Source organism: Trachinotus anak, unplaced genomic scaffold, assembly GCF_046630095.1.
Source record: "Trachinotus anak isolate AG129_WGS33_773 ecotype Australia unplaced genomic scaffold, CSIRO_AGI_Tana_v1 ptg000015l, whole genome shotgun sequence".
In the NCBI taxonomy this organism is placed as follows: Eukaryota; Metazoa; Chordata; class Actinopteri; order Carangiformes; family Carangidae; genus Trachinotus; species Trachinotus anak.
In genome coordinates, this window is record NW_027273866.1 from 14,034,731 (window position 1) to 14,051,640 (window position 16,910).

Here is a 16,910-nt window from a genome sequence, read left to right on the forward strand (position 1 = left end):
GGTTTATTTTGCCCAGATTCTTGTTCCAGTATCATACATACCTTTGCAAGAAACAATGAAGATATTGGATCTTATGCGGGACAGAAAGGAGACTGCTAGAGATTGTGTTATGCCACCAAATATATTTCGGTATTTCATAAAGATGTTATTCAATCCTGTACAACTGAAAATATTTACTCCATTGAGCGCTGGTAGGATGTAGGAAAAGTCAAAGTTGTAGAAGTTCAAATTCCCCACACATGAGTTTAAGAATCATTTCTGCGTGAGAATTTATCAAACCTCTTATCAAACCTCTCCACAGTTTTCTGTAGATTTCAGCTACAGTAAACTTACAGTTAACTTCACAGTGCTTCACGGTTAAAGTGAATAAACTATTGTATCAGGTAATTCCAACAATCTAATTTCATATAGTCCTGCTAGACAGTAGATACAAATCTCACAATTAAAGGTGCCCTGGGGACTTTTCTTGTAGACAAAATGTGTGTTTACATTCAGTTTTTCTTGTTGCAACTTGTTCAACATGTCCAGTGCGTTTTCTTTCTCATAAAACATTTTCAAAGCTGATTTTTATTAAATGAGATTTTGCATTGTTTACATTTATGTTTTTGCTGACTACCAGTCTTTTTGTTCATCACTGTGGTCTGCTGCTGATTAGTGGAATAGTGTGAAACCATCAGAAGGGCTATGAATCACGTTGCCATGTGGATATGTGTCTTAGCAAAATACAAACAAATCAGGATCCATCCATAAAAGCATTGCTCCCACCAGCGAAAGTGATCAAAACTCTGCAGGGTAACTTTAACAGCATGAAGTTACTGTCCAGTTAGCAACACAGAGGGCATGCAGTCAACAGGATTTCATCAGTACTTATTTCAGTTTATTGCCACACTCCTGAACTGCGCCAGTCTTGAGATCATTTTTTGAAGATTTTGAAAATCTCTGAGCACATTATTCACAAGCTGCCTGGTATTTTTTTCTCTTGAACCTTTTGAACAGAAATGAATAATAACTTGAGATCTGTTTTTCTAAATATGAAAAGTTATGTGGTTTCCTGGTATGAATGGACAGGCTGCAAGAAATGTGCATGATTCTCTTGGAGGGGCTAAAACACAGCAGTTGCTGAGGGCAGCCATATAGGTGATTAGTGGCACGAGTGGGAATTGCAGAGAAAAGAGAAGGATCAGAAGATTGAGGCAGAGAGAAAGATAAAGAAATTGAGAGCGAGGAAAAGACGGAGAGAGCAGGAAGCCTCTGGCCGTCTGCTGAACAGCTTCAGAAGGGCATGCGACCATTCTCACCACACTCTCCATACAAAATTTGCACCATATGCTCTAGTGACTGCGCAATCCAATTCTGGCAAACACCCCCGTGTATTATCTTCTGAGGGAAAATGATGGTGATTATCATAAAGTGTTCCCATCCAAGATGAGTTTGCAGAGGCCTGCGCTCTCTCCTCCAGCCTGCTGAGAGCACTTAAACAAGTGGAGGGGGGTGGAAAGACTGAGAGGCCCCTGGATCTATGGCCATTAGCTGTCTCGTTGACCCTGCACCTGCTATATGCCACATGACATGTAATACACATGTGCCCATAGTATGGCAAGACAGGCCCTCTTTAACTGTACCCCAAAGGCTGTGCTCACTCTTTATCTTTCACCAGCACAGTCAGGGTTCCTGAAAGTCATTAATTTCAGATGTAGGGTCAGTTCACTGATAATTTACTGAATTGAAGTTCTGCCCTGGATTTACGAACTGTACTAATATAACCCATCCATTCTTAATCTTGTCTTTGATAGGGAACTGCTATAAATTATTTCCAGTTGCCTTTGAATTCTGAAGTGACTGAAAGTTAATTGGTCCAAACCCCAGTCACTTGGCTTCCAAACACTCGTGGCCCCAAGATCCTACAAATATAACCACCACTGAAAATTTTACATGCTTGTTATACTGTTTCTCAACCCTAATAAAGAATTTCCAGGGAACATCCTACCATAGTTTTAGTCATACAACCTGTTACACATTACTCTGAAGTAGAACTGCTCCAGTTGCAGAAATAACTAAGTTTTAAATGCAACCTTGTATGGGACAAAGAATCTTTGTAAAACTCTGGATATTTCATCCACAGGTTTCCAGGTTGTTTGCCCCCCAGTACCTGAGCACACCGGGGTCCGGTTTTGCACAGAGGAGCCACTCACTGGCTTGCCGTCACTGGTGACACACCAGCAGTAACCTGTCAGAGTATGGCACTGGACCTGCAAAGGCAAAAAGGTAAATCACACCAAAAATGACCATAGCTATGTAATATACATGATTTGGTTCGTATATTTGAGAGTAAATACAGCAGAAGAATTGAAGAGTTTGGTCAAATATTTCTGTCAGTGAAGAGACTGAGGGAAAGTAGACAAGCGAGTGAAAGTAATAGAAAGATGAAGAGAGAAAAACATGAAGGAAAAGAAATCTGTGGAGGTAGAGACAGACCTGGGCAAACGTTCCATCTTCGTTGCATTCTGGGATAAACATGGACTCCTGAGGTCTCCTGGCTTGTTCCAAAGCCTGGTTCCTCTCAACACGACACTTGGACTGACCTGCATCTGTAACATATTGACAGGACGGTCTGTTCTCAAACACTGCACACAAACCTCCAGCACTACTGTTGTTTTTAACTGAAGACCCATGGTCTTTGTCAACACCACCCTGTTCACACCTGGGAGCAGATCAGCACAACCACAATTTACTACTGCTGGCCACTGAGCTCCATCTGACAGCTCAATGTCTTGCTCAAGGGCACATTCTGATAGTTGTACAGGGGAGAAAGATCATTACTTTCTCCACTCTGTTTTTTTTCAATCAAGACTTTTGGACCATTTTTCTAACCTCTAGGCTTCCACCACTATTTTTCTTTTCTAATAACAATCAGCTGTCAAAGTAATCTTATTTAATTTTCTATGAATGTGAGAATATGAGTCTGCCATTCAAGCCCTGGATTCAGATACCACTATTATACCTATGCATACCTACACTGTGAATTGTTAGGTTGCATTGTAAACAGATGAACCATTTACTCCTCTGTTGTATTTCTGATAAAATAAAGAGTGGTGCTTGCAGTATTAAACTGCACTTGCTGTTACAATAATAACCACAGTTGTTGGATTAAGGATTACAACTTTAACAAGCTTTTACCACAGGACTACCTGCAGGGATGGTTGCTCATGATTCTGAAAATAAAACCTCTCCATCCACACTGGTTTTAAAACCCTTTACACTGCAGATACATGAAGCACAGACAAGTCAGAGACCTTTTATTACACCATTCCAAAATACTAAAACAACACATTCCCCGACAAATTACACTGCCATTGACCACTACTAGTGCCAGAGCCAGGCTGTGAGCCACACATTGTTAGGAGCACTCTACATTGATATTTTTGAAATGTCAGTGGAAACTGAGCTTGTGTTTCTGCAGCTCCGATGAGCCAGACCTGCTCTCAGGGGACAGGGATGGAAGTGGCTGAAAGGTCATAGAATTAAGTGGGCTCCACAGCAGCTGGTCACTGGTTCAAAATCCCATCAGTGACTATTGTTTTTATTGCATCACAGCTCCTGTGGAGTCGAGCTTCATGTTTGACTGTACATGTATACATATTCACATCAGGAAGCTGACCTGTGGAACCACAGTCCTCCACTCCTGGCAAACCTACTCCACCTTCTCCCCAGATAAATAAAAGCTCTATGTCATATCTGGACCTGAGTGGAGACAGACATGTTGTCTCCTTCAGAGTCAAATACTGGCAGAGCCACAACTGGGTGATGATGTCAACGACGACAGACATGGTTACATGAATATATAAACATGGACTGTGACTGAGTATATTTAGTCTTTGGAAACAAGGCTGATTAAATATTGTAGTGCTCATGTCAGTCCAAAGTCCTACTGGAGACCCCAGCTTCTTATTTAAATAAGTCAGATTTATGGAAATGCAAAAACAACTTAATGATCAGAGGTCCTTTGCAGTTCCTTCATCAGGTCTTGCCTTATGTTTGTCTGTGCATATTAATTGTTAGCAGCAATGTCCCACATCCAAAGGTTTGCTTCTTTTGATGTAAAGGACATCGCTTCATTTTAGAGATTTGGAATAATGAGCTGTTTCATGATGTGTTGATTTTCCCCATGTTTTTGTATTCCTGGCTAAATAATGGATAAACAGCCCTGTTGTAATAGCCATAGTTTTGTGTTTGTGGTTGGTTGTGGTTGTTTGTTGTACCTGTTAACAATTTATATGCCCTGTAGTCAAATTTATCTTTTGTGTTTGATCTGAATCTCACGCACACCTCAGTAAGCCCTTGCCAGGCTGTGCCATTGTAAACAAGGATTGGTTCATGAACTGCCTGCTTAAATAAAGCTGCCATTTCATTACAACAAAACAGGCCTGACGCATCTGCAAAGACTGAGTGAGCTTTGCCCGGCTTTCCTATCCTTGGCACACCACTGACATTATGAAACAAAACAACGTATTACCATACAGAGGGAACAAAATTCACTCCAAAAATGGATTTGGTTGGGACTGCTGTTTTCCTGATGGACAGAGGGGCTGAAAAAAGGGGGGGAAATGCCAAGTTCCAACCTTGACTCCAGGCCTATCAATCTCTGCTGTTGTTGAGTGGCTGGCATCCAGAGACTGAGGAAGTGTGTGATCCTGGTCTGTAAAAACTTACACGCCTACAGAGAGGCGGAAAATGAAAGCCACCTTCTCATCCAGTTCCAGTTTCCCAAACTTTCTGTTGTTGTCTGCAGCTTCCAACTGCAACATCTTAAACACACTTATTGCTTTGTAAGTTTATAGGACATAGTCTCCCAGAGAAGATTGGGTTATGATTATGTACAGATTTATTTTAGCATGTCTTAGGTTTCCCAGTCCTTACCTTTGAGCTCCAGGTCTCTCCCCTCAGATGTGGAGGTTGGTGCTGGAGCTACTGGCAACTGATCGATTTTCACCCAGTTTTTACCTAAAAGATGAAAAAGTCACATCAACCTCTGTGTGTATACTTTACAGTATCAAGTATACAGTGTCAAAAAACATCCTTTCCTTTCTTAGCTTGCAAACTGGCAACAGTGATAATAATAATATGTTATATCAAAACCATCCAGGAGGCAGGGGCAGGCAAAATATACAGTGAGACAATATATATTTCTCAACTATCAGAGACTTTGACATATCATTTATCCCTTTAATGTCTGTGTATGTATTAGGCTATTGTGAATAATTTCAGCGGACAGGACTGCCTTAGTTTCAGTACTGGACTTTGCAATGAAGTGCTTAGATTTTTCAGGTATTAGCAGAATTAGCCACAAACACAAATTCCGATCTTGTGATTCTGTCCAAATTGATTCTCCAGAAAATGTCATTCTATCACAGAATATATTACTAGTGTGATATAAAATCACCAACATATTTTATCCATATTGTTCACCCCTACCCCACCATGCTGTGAAAGACTAGGTTATCGTGTTTTATCTCTCACAGTAATATTACTGTCACATAGCAATGGGGTTGAGCACAGGCTGCTGGGGAAATCCTTGTTGATGCACTCATGGAAATTTCTGCTGACAAGATTGTATGGAAATAAGACAAACAATGTGCAAACATGCACTTAATGAAAATGCTAATGTGAATCTCTCAATTTCTTGCATTAAAAACTGTCAGATGAATCATGGATCTGAGTTTCCCTGACAGATCACTCACTGCAAAAAAAAGTTCATGTATCTGCAGGTAGATTTTCTCAGGATACTGGCACAGATTTAAGACTTCAGCACTTACCTCGACATCGGCCGCGGTGCGCCAGTGTGAGCGTCTTATCTTTGCAGCGCGCCCTCTGCAGTTCACAGCCGGTCTCATGCCCATCCGAGCCGCACACCGGCTTCCCCTGTGTCCGTGTGCAGATGACCCCACAGTGACTGTCTCTGTCTCCAATCAGCCACTGCAGTGAGAAATACAACAACATGTTGGCAAAACAATGATGCAATACATGAGAAATTTAACTGGCATCAGGTTTCACATCACATCACAGATACATTTTAAGATTACAGAATTTCAAACTTTTTTCTTATTCCTTGAATATCAGTTTGTTCTTTCTTTTTGGCTCCTTTTCTTTCTAGTTTCCCTGTGTTTAAACAAAGGCTGCATTCAGCTGAATCTGAGATTATGCCAAACTAATGTACAAATTGGACTCATGGGTCATTTGCCCATTTTACTCAAAACATTTCTGCATTCCTCAAACACTTGTCGGCTGCTGCCTTCCTTTGTTTAGGCTACTGTAACAAGAGTGTGAGCTACACCGAACTGAAGCTCAGCCTAGAAGCTAATTTGTCTAATTGGTCTTTGGCTGAAGACAGGTTGAACCTTGATTAAGTTTCAAAGGAGCCAAACCACACTCAGAGCAATGGGAATCCTTGTCCCACTCTCCCTAGATCTTTACTCATGATCTATTAGTGAGTCGATTCTACTCTACTGTTGGATGACGGCCTTCTCTCTGACAGCAGTAATGGTTCTTGGCTTCACAGCTGCCTCAAATATATTTAAGGTCTAAAGGATTTCAGGGAAGCACAAACTCTGCCAAAAAGATGGAGTTGTGTGTTAGTGAGGAGAGAGAGTAGGTGCGCACTGAGCAGCACCAGAATCCAACATACCTGTGCCAACTCTTGCTGAAAAGGTTTCAACTATTAAAAAAAAAAAACACACACACACACAAAGAACACTTGATTTGCCTTATCTCGTAAGTGATGATTAAACTTTTGTGGCGGCTAAAACACCTGTTTCATAAAAGACCAAAAAGGAAAATCAAGCAATTCTCAAGTAGGAAAATACTGCATGGGAAAACTTTCTCATTTTTCACCAAAGGTCTGTCAAGCAATTACCAGAGTGCTGGTTGGAGCACTGAGTTCGACACAGGAGATCTCATTAAGGGCAGGTACGGAGGGAAGAAGGTGATGGAAAATGAGACGCAGCCAGAAACAAAGGGCACAGTTTCCACCCTTCATTTGCCAACTCCTATCAGATGATCTGAGGCCATTTTCAAAATAGCCCCTGTAGAAATGCATGTGTGCATTGAGCTTGCATGAACACAAGCACAAATTCTCTCTTTGTCATTCTCCAACTCCCTGCTTATCACACACACACACACACACACACAAACACACAAAACAAAAAAAAAACCTATTTTGAAAAACATCAAAAATGTTGCTTGGAGACAGATTTTCCCAGAACATATAAAGAGCAATCAGACAAAGTGTAGATGGTAATGAAGCCAAGCCACTGATGTCATGAATGAGCTGGCGCACAACTGGATCTCATATACAAATGAATCACCAGGAATTTTCATCTAACATGCTCGGAACAGATTAACTGACTGGCATTACTGTGCATCTGTCTTTGCCTATGCATTGGTATTACTATTAATATCAGGGTGCCAGGCTGCTCCAGAAACCTTAACAATCATCATATCTGAATTCTTTGTCTTTCAACCCATTCTGCCCTGTAAAAATGGCCAATAAAATCATACTTTAAATATTTGCCAGTGACACTGTTTTCCTGGAATACTTGACTTTATTAGATCAGTGGCCTCTCGCTCTATAATCTGTTCTTTACTGAAAGAGTTCAGCTTAGTGTTTACACTATCTGGAAATCCTGCTTTTACATTTGAAAATGAGTGGCATGGGGCATGTTAATGAGCATGTTGCACAGAGAAATAACATAATTCTGAATGTTGCATACTACAAATTATCAAGACAAAGTTTTGATGTGGAGAAAATGCTTAAAAAAACAAGACTAAGCTATAATAGCAGCTCTGTAAGGCTGTACTTAGGCAAATCATTGCTTTGAGCCAAATGCTACCATCAAAATGCTAACACTCTCTCAGTGACAATGCTAATATGCTGGTGTTTAGCAATTATAACAGGCTAACATATACACTTAGCTCTAAACCCAGAGTACAGCTGAGGTTGATGGGAATGTCATTACTTTAGCAGTTGGTTAAAAAAAGTATTGAACAAATTCAGCTTGTGGTCGTAGAGGAAAAGTCAGGAGATCACTAAAGTCATAACAATTAATCCTGTGGGGAACATTTATGTCTACAAAAAATGTCAATCTATCAAATATACAGTGACCAGACGTCCTGGTTTGTCCAGGATTGTCACAGTTTCAAGTTAGCTGTCCTGAGTCCTGACAAATATCTGTAAAACAACATTCAACATTCATTACCAAATTGCTGCGGTTTTCGCCACAATTTAAATAACAGTTATAATATTACACTCTCTGTCAGTGCTTACACAGAAATTTATCATAATACATAATTACCTAGCTCAGTATAAAAACTTAAACATTGCATCATGTGTCTGAATTCAACATTGACTGGTCTTAATGTGTATCAGTCAATCAATGTGTCGATGTCAAGGCTGTCGCTAGCCTATGAGTCAAAGGCTAGTGTCATGGGCTATGATGCTGGTGGCTCCGTCTGACAGAAACTGTATGCTAACAGTTGGCTGTCACGGCGAAGAGACCGTTGGTCTTTTCTAAAGAGTTACAGGAGGCTTACTCTGTCCTTCATAAAGCACCCAGCAACAAAAATGCTGCGTTCATGACGTCCATGGTGTTGAAAGGTGCACTTGGTAGGTGTGCTAGGGGCTGACTTCATTGTCCCCTATAAGCACATACCTGTGTGCATACATGAACATGCAGTACACTTAGTGGTCCCAGTTTAGGGATTCGAAAATATGGTCGCCGTAAACAAATAGTTGTTGAGACATTTCACTCACTAGATGAAAAGTCAGAGGATCACAGGCTACACCCTCTGAAGGTCTGTGCAAAATTTCATGGAAATCCATCCAATAGTTGTTTAAATATTTCAGTTGAGACCAAAGAGGTGGACTAACCAACATAGCCATTCCTTGAGCCACGCTGCCAGTTTGGCTAGAAAAGTGATGAAGATTCATTCAGCCACAGTGGCAGCATACTCTTACTACTTGATTTTTATATTTGTTGTCATATTCTGGCTAATATCTCTCTCAGACGACCTGGAAACTACACAGAAATTCAAACTTGTTATAGTACGAATTACATGTCCAAAATGTGGTGAGGAAAATGAGACGCAGGTCAGAAAATAATCTATTTACAGTTCTCTGTGGTTTTTGTACTTTACAGATACCAAACTGTTTCTGCCAGTGCTGACAGTTATGACAGTCATGAACATTAATTTCTAAATCTCAGCAATTTAATCAAGTCCAAAATTCAAAAAATGAAAAATCTGCCAGTTGCTGAGCTAATATTAAATGTGTCCAATGCAAATGAACTGGTTTCAAGACTTTCTTTGGATCATTTTCTTCATACTAGTGAAAAGAGCTGCCTATTTCTGGCTTGTTTTAATACTTTTACGGAAACAGATGAAACCTCATTTGGAAAAAATGTGAAATAATTTCACCCCATAGGAAGGATATTTTAACTGTGTCTGAAAACTGAGATTTTAACAACTAATTACAACATTAAGGAGACAGTTTGTGAAGTGTTTTGCAAAGGGGAAATTATCATGGTAATTATCATGGCTGTCACAGCTGTCAGAACAGGCAGATTCTCCTTATCTGTAAAGAGCAAATAGAGATGAGGCTCTTCCTGAAATAGACAAAGATACTGGAGCTTAAGTATCTCCAGATAAAATCGGGTGAGGTAACAGGGTTGCATGGTGGTCCAGAGTTTAAGAAAGTGTTCTGGATCTGCAGGGTCACAGGTTAAATCCCCATATAAAACAATGTATCTGTTAAAATATCCAAGTTCTGAACACAGAGAGACAGTTTCCTCCAAGGAATTGTCAACACTTTCCCTCAATAGATTCAAAAAACCCTCGTACAACAAGGTGAAAGGAAGTTTAGACAAAAGGGGAATAATACTTTACAGGATATAATGGGACACATCCAACTCGCCTTGCTGCAACAATATGTCCAGATCAAGCCACACGCTTTAATGTGATTTCAGTCTTGGCATTGAAGCACAGCAGAAAAGCTCTTGTCAGACAGCTCAGAGTAAAAGTAAATCATGATGTACCTCTTTATGAGGACGTGCAGACAGGGAGGAAAACACACCACACCATTTCAATTTTAACTCGTGTGTCGTCCTCTTGGCTTCAGTGAAGGACAGGAATAATTCAGTAGTAGGAAAAAGCATGTATCAGCATCGTACCCATTATTCTTGTGAGAAGAAATAACCATGTGGCTATTTTGTTATTTCTTTCATAATACAGACCGTGCCACCAGTTAAACTTTAAGCTCATGTGTAAGACAAGAAAATAGAAGTTACATGTGTCTTCCAGCAGAAGTGGTTTAAAAGAGTGGACAAGACTGAGCCAAAGTACTGTGGATGGAAAGCAGTTTGTCTATGTGATGAACTGTTAAATCGGTAAAAACGTATCCAAAGAAAGCTATTCTATAAAAGTGATTTAGGTCTATTCAGCTACTCCTCCAGGTTAAGAGCCACAGTGTCTGGCCTCAGCCCACAGACTGACCTGTGCTCCCCATCCCTGACTCACAACCTTAATGGATGCAGCCTCTCTACCTCCGCTGTCATAATAAAGCATTAAATCACAGATTTTGAGACGGCATTGTCCGGTAAGTAGAAATAAACACTCTTACCAAGTCTCCCACATGTAGTCATTTCTTAGTCATACTGTCCCACCCACAGACTCGTCTCCCATAAAGGTGAAACCAGAGACTCTGGCATAAGAAAGAGTTTCTTTTTCTTGAACTGAAGATTAAAATTACTTTTAAAAGGCAGAAAAATGTGACTTCAAAAACATTTTGAAACATGTTTAACTTTGAATATGTTGATGGTGAGCATCCCATAGTGTCATTAGCACTAAGATGTGTATTTAAAAGCATGCAGATTTATTACTTCAGTAAACATGAAGCTACAGCCAGCAGATAGTTAGCTTAGCTTAGTATAAAGACTGGAATTGGGGTCAAACTGCTGGGCCTGGCTCTGTCAAAGAGTAACAACATCTACCGACACCTCTAAAACTCGCCGATTATCATGTTAAATCCCATCTATTTAATCCACACTTTAAATGAGAACTTGTGGTTTTACGGGGAGGTACGTGCTGGACTATGTCTTGGGGAAAACCACAATTTGTTGTTTCACTATTTGGTTTTTCTATGGTTTGAACAAGCAGGATATAATGTGTTAATTAGCTTTAGAGGTGCTGGTAGATGAAGGATTTTACCTTTTTGACAGAGCCAAATTAGCAGTTTCCCCCCCGTTTCCCGTCTTAATGCTAAGCTAACAGGCTGCTGGCTGTAGCTTCATATTTGACACAGCGTGGTAGTGACTTCTCATCCAAGTCTCTGTAACAAAGCAAACAAGCATATTTACTATTCCCTTAGGAGTTGCTGCTAATAGCAATTGGCCAGTGACTGATAAAATCTTTACACGGAGCTGTATAACTCATTGTGTGTAATTTCAAACAAATATCGATGCATCATCTTTTAAACCTCTTTTGCTTGGGTAATTGCCAGAGAACAGTTTTAGATTATGACAACAGTGGCAAAAACTAAAAACGAGTGTAACTTAATTCATGGAGACACTTACTAAACTGTGTCCAATCTAATCTGCTGAATCAGACTCACTGCAACACAGCTACGTCTCAGGTCTGATCGAGTGTCACAACAGTTTCTATGGGGCCATTGCTTTACAATAATTCCTCACTCTAACAAATGTGCATGTGGTTCACATTTAAATACTGCCAAGATAAAGTTCACTCACACCAGCGTCTGGATCACATGGTATCTGACTCTTAACCAGCAGGGGCAACCAGATGAGTGAGGTTTGTCTTGCACCGGGGCAGTTTGTGGGCAATCAGCAAACATTTGACAACATTCTTACACTTTTCTGTGGTTTCCAGCTCACCAAATGCTATCTGAATTGTGCTGATGTGGTAAACCCCACCCATCTGGCAACTTAAGAAGTTTAAAACAAACACGAAGAGTTATTTCCAGTTACTGTCTGACCTGGGTCTGTTTGACAGCAATCAGCTGCTATAGTATTAGCCAGGATGACGGGACCTGGCATTATCTCCTGAGGAAAAACAGCCGCCCCTCCTGTTAGGACAATAATGCCTGAGGTTGAGACCCACCCTACATCCCATAATCAAAATCAAACAAACACATCCAAATTAAGCAGACTAACATGTAACAGGAGCTATTGCTGGATCAGCTGAGGAACACGCGCTGCTCAAAATAACATTAATTAACTAAACTCGCTCATACTCCCTTGTTGAAGATCATTATGCAAAGTTTTACATCATAGTAGAACAGGCAGCACATCAAAGCTTTACACAGGCCAGAGCGCCAAACAACATAATGGAGTATTGAATGGACCCCTAAGGGAATAATCTTACTTTAACAACGGCTTATCGGCCCTTTCTTTTATTTTCAAAGAGGAAAACAAGAAGAATTTTTTTTTTCTATCTTTAATTGACAGAGAGGCAGCTCAGATATAAATCCTCTATAACATTATGAGGACATGGTAACCTCCTCGGCCCGATGGCCCACCAATAGAGATGAAATCAAAGATGAGCTGACGGTAAAACACCAGGGGAGTAACACGATGGTTTGGTACTGATACCTTGACCGGGAAACAATGAGCACCGAGATTCTCACATTTAACAAGCCAAATTCCCCCAACACACACAAATACACACAATCTCACATACACATCTCAGCCAGAAGCACACAGAGCCCTGAGCTCTCTCTCCACCACTCATAAAATAAGTGAAACGCAACCCCCATTGTGCAACCATTACAGCATTAGCAAAATGGTCTTTTTTTTACCATCACTGGCAGGGAATCTGTTCCAGCCCGAGCCACAGCAGTGAAGCAAGAAGAAAGAATATGATTAGAAAATAATCATTTTTATATATGCATGCTTAATGGGCTGACGGGGGGAAAAAAGCAGGCTATGAGAAACGGAACAAAGGTAGTAAATAAACAAACCTGTGGATTACATCTACTATAGTAAATGCAATTACAGTAAACTCTCCAACTGGTTTTATGTGTGTAGGGTAGAGCTCACGTCTTTGGACAGAGACAGTATACAAACAAACATATAACACAATATAAACAGTTGATCCCATTGTCACTTTTATTACACTTATCAGCGCTTGCTTTAGTAGGAAACAGGCTCGCTAAAGTATTGCTTAACAACATATTAGCTGATGTATACACCAGATACACCACAGATGTAGTGACAAGAATAATAAGACTGTGGACAATTACAAGGCTGACAAAACTATGGCCCATTTCTGGGGTGAACGCAAGGCAAGCATCAATTTTTTTCTCTCCAACCAACCATGTCTCAAATGCTGCCATGACACAGTTGTGCAAACTATGCTGTTGTGTTTTACAGAAGCGAATCTACTTCCAGCCAGTCATTGGTTTTCATATTTTTCCATGTGGTATTAAAATCTATTAGCAGACTTTTGAAACTTGCTCAAGTTGTGTAATTCACCACCATGAAAACCAAGTCAATTTTATGTCATGTAACACTAAAATGATGAGGTAATGTAGTGTAGACTTCTTAAATCAATCTGCCTGAAATATGCATTGCCAGCACATTCAAGATAATAGACTGGAGAGAGTGGATTCATATTGCACCAAAATTCATTGATTTTTATACACACAGACATGAATGGAAACAACTGGGTGTTTGGTATAGTAGGTAGAAAATGCACTCCGAAACTATATTACCTGCTTTTGAAAATGTCGAGCAAATATGTAAAGTCTACATGATTTGTAGCTGAGGAGCTAAAACCTGCAAACCCGCATCTGTGGTTCTTTTGATTTAGCATTTGGTGATGTTAGTAAGTACAGCTGTGGTAGCAGAGGCGGGCTTGACATAAGCTAACAATGAGTCGTAATGTTTTTTCTGTGTTTCTTTCTGTCACATAGAAGGCTGTATAAAAAGTCAGCTGTGCCGTTGGAATGATGAACAATACTGTTTATGAGCTGCAAAGAGAGATAAAGTTTCAAACCTGCAGTCAGGCCTTCCAGTGATCTAGATGGTGGACTTGAGGCTGATGTTGCATTTGGAAATCACTGGCTGTACTGCTGTCACTGTTAAAACTCAAAATTACAGGGTGCTAGTCCGCAGGCATTACAGTTAATTTAATACTTCTGCTTAGTTGTAAAATCTTACTGTCAGACCTCTGAGTTTGAGGTTACTGTGACTGAAGCATCTTCATTACTCAATAATTACTCAGATTTAATCTGTGCTTCACAGAAAAGTTTCCTTTGTTAATTAGAAATAATATTTTTGATGAGCTGTCTGTCCTGTTAGAGGTCACATGTCTGATTTAAAAATACTGTAGGCATTTTGCTGTGTGCAGAACAATACAAGTACAGGTCGCAATATGTTTGTTATTATGAAGCGAAATGGTCCAAAATTTGCCATTGATTCTCCTGGTGCACACAACATTTAGTTGGAGAAACCCAGCGCAATGACAACCCTCTCCACTCTAACAAGGGTCGACTTAAGCTATTACTCTGACTTGATTATCACAATAATTGGTTCAATCAGATCCTGTGTAGTTGGAAAAAAAAAAAAATGTCTGTTCCACTTAACGAACAGGAACATGCACCTTGACATGAATGACATCACTGCTACGAAGGAAAAGGCACAGATGGAGATTCATTACAGGCTGGACTACATCAGTGTGTGTGAGACAGAGGCAGAGCTCTGTGTGCCAGCTCCACAATAACGTGTGATGGGCTCATTATCCCCTTTAGGCTCAACAGCAACAAACAATGCAACAACACCAGCACATACATAAATACATACATATATGGCCATCTAATGCAACCCTGTGCCATTAATCACCAGGCATTTTTGGCATTCCGACTAGCCAACAAGTAGATTAGTCAAATAGAGGAATAGGAGGATAAAAGTGAGCCAACCACAGAGGTAACAAGCCAATGAAAGTTGTCCACCAAAGTCAGGGCTAATTGTGTGCTGTTGTATGCTTTTAACAGGCCGAGTTAATCACTTTTGTCTGATAATTAGCATTTAGTTTTCAGGAAATCTATAAAGCGAATGCCATCCCTCATGCTGTTTCAATTAACACACTTTACTTAACCGTGTTATAAAAAAAAGTGGAGAAAATAAAAAGGAATGTATTAAAAGTTGTGCCCTTCTTCTCCTCCCTTTTAAAATTCTAATTGGGTTTTGTCTTAAAACAGAAACCTGTAATTTAAGATTTTCAAAGTAACCCTTAAAACACAGTTCTCGCATGTTGTGAACCGGCAAGCGCAAAAGGAGTTAGACAACTTTCACACAGGAGGTGCAAAGTGTGTGTGCCACTGGCAGCAGGAGGGCAGAGACTGGGCTCAAAGCAAAGTGTAGTCCCCTACTCCACCATCTCTTTTAATTTGACCTCTTAATGTAATTACTGTCATGTTTCAGTAGATAAAGTTTTGGCAAAGTAGTTCTTTAAGGTGACTTGTGGAGAAAGTGTAAAGCAATAACCTTTTGTGTTGTATTCTTCCATCTCTCCTGCTGGGCTGAATCTACTCAGAGATGAATGGCTGCAAAGATCTGAGCTTCCATTTCAAAAAATATAACTTTTGTAACTTAAACTTAACTAAAGTGTCTGTCAGTGTGTTGTTGACTCTGCAGATTGAAACACAACCTCTGACAATTATATATTAAGTTATATTATGATTCTATACTGTATATTTGTACAAAAATGTAATGGCGTCATTATTCCTTAAAAGATTTTGTGGCCACTCGGGGGCAGCAGAAACAAGCTGTAAACACAAGACTGACATATTAACTTTTAAGTTTATACAGTGATTGTAGTAACACACAGACACAGAGCAAAAGTAGCAGTCATTTTGAGCGGTGTTTGTGTTCACCTGGTTTTACCTCTACTTTCGGTCGCCGCCAACTCCTGAGTGAAATATCTGTCAAACATTGAGCTGAAAGACACGAACAGACTGTGTAAAGCTGTGAGGAACCGCAGAGTCATCTGGGCTCAACGCTACAAACGACCTCTTTCACATTACACATTCATTTGATTTACTGTTAACAAATGTTGATTTTAGCAGCGCTAATATATTGTTAGTTAGTTATGGTCATAAACTCAAGCAGATTTAATACATCTGATAAAGAGTTGATGAAAAACATTCTCACACCATGCTGAAATCAGATTTTCTCTTTAGATGATGGTCAGGAGATTAAATATGAGGATAATGAGAAGGATTACTTCCCTATTTTCCTTTTTGAAGTGGTGTAAAAAAAATCAAAATGAAAGTGTGAGTAAGGGGAGGGAGGGGTGTTCTTCCTTTTCGGAAATGGCTCTAAATCTGATTAACAACATTCCTTGTTTGTCACTAATGCTACATCCTGGCTACAGAACAGTCGACTGTCTCTGCTGTTCCCAGGAAGTGTGGAAGTGTGTGTGTGTGTGTGTTTGTGTGTGTGTCCATCACACATTACAATAGATTCCATACCACCATTGCACACTTAAGCTGAGACCACACTCTCCCATATCAAAGGAAATGATTAAACATGTGGCAGAGCAGAGGCTAATCTGCTGAGCTAGTTTGACAGGAAAGAGGAAGTGTTTCTGCCGTCGTGATAATCTGATGGATTACAGAGAGCCATAACTCTTTCAGCAGGCAGTATTCCTCTCAAACAAGAGCCTGTGTGTGTCACATACACACTGAATTTACATAGAGCAAGTTCCCATAGTGCACTAGACAATTACATAAATGCAAAGGCACCCTGTAAAGCACGACTATCAGGAGGATCTGCAGGCAAAATAAAGGTTGAGTGAAGTAGCGATGATCCATGTGTGGAGCTCACTGGCCTTAAATACCAGAG

General features: G+C 40.1%; 2 protein-coding genes across 14 annotated transcripts in view; one reads left to right on the top strand and one right to left on the bottom strand.

Moving 5' to 3' along the window:
- The window catches only part of smoc1 (SPARC related modular calcium binding 1), a 49,591-nt gene that overhangs the window by 26,129 nt on the left and 6,552 nt on the right, over window positions 1-16,910 (bottom strand). For all 12 annotated transcript variants that reach the window (XM_071498450.1, XM_071498451.1, XM_071498449.1 and 9 more), the window contains exons 2-5: window positions 5,814-5,973; window positions 4,918-5,001; window positions 2,476-2,588; window positions 2,150-2,249 (exon numbers count right to left, since the gene is read on the bottom strand). In XM_071498450.1, coding sequence (XP_071354551.1) covers window positions 2,150-2,249; window positions 2,476-2,588; window positions 4,918-5,001; window positions 5,814-5,973 — 457 coding nt within the window. The remainder of the gene's footprint in view (window positions 1-2,149; window positions 2,250-2,475; window positions 2,589-4,917; window positions 5,002-5,813; window positions 5,974-16,910) is intronic.
- ccdc177 (coiled-coil domain containing 177) overlaps window positions 2,124-16,910 on the top strand; it is a 38,601-nt gene continuing 23,814 nt past the window's right edge. For both annotated transcript variants that reach the window (XM_071498430.1, XM_071498429.1), the window contains exon 1: window positions 2,124-2,265. The gene's annotated coding sequence lies outside the window, so the exon portion shown is untranslated. The remainder of the gene's footprint in view (window positions 2,266-16,910) is intronic.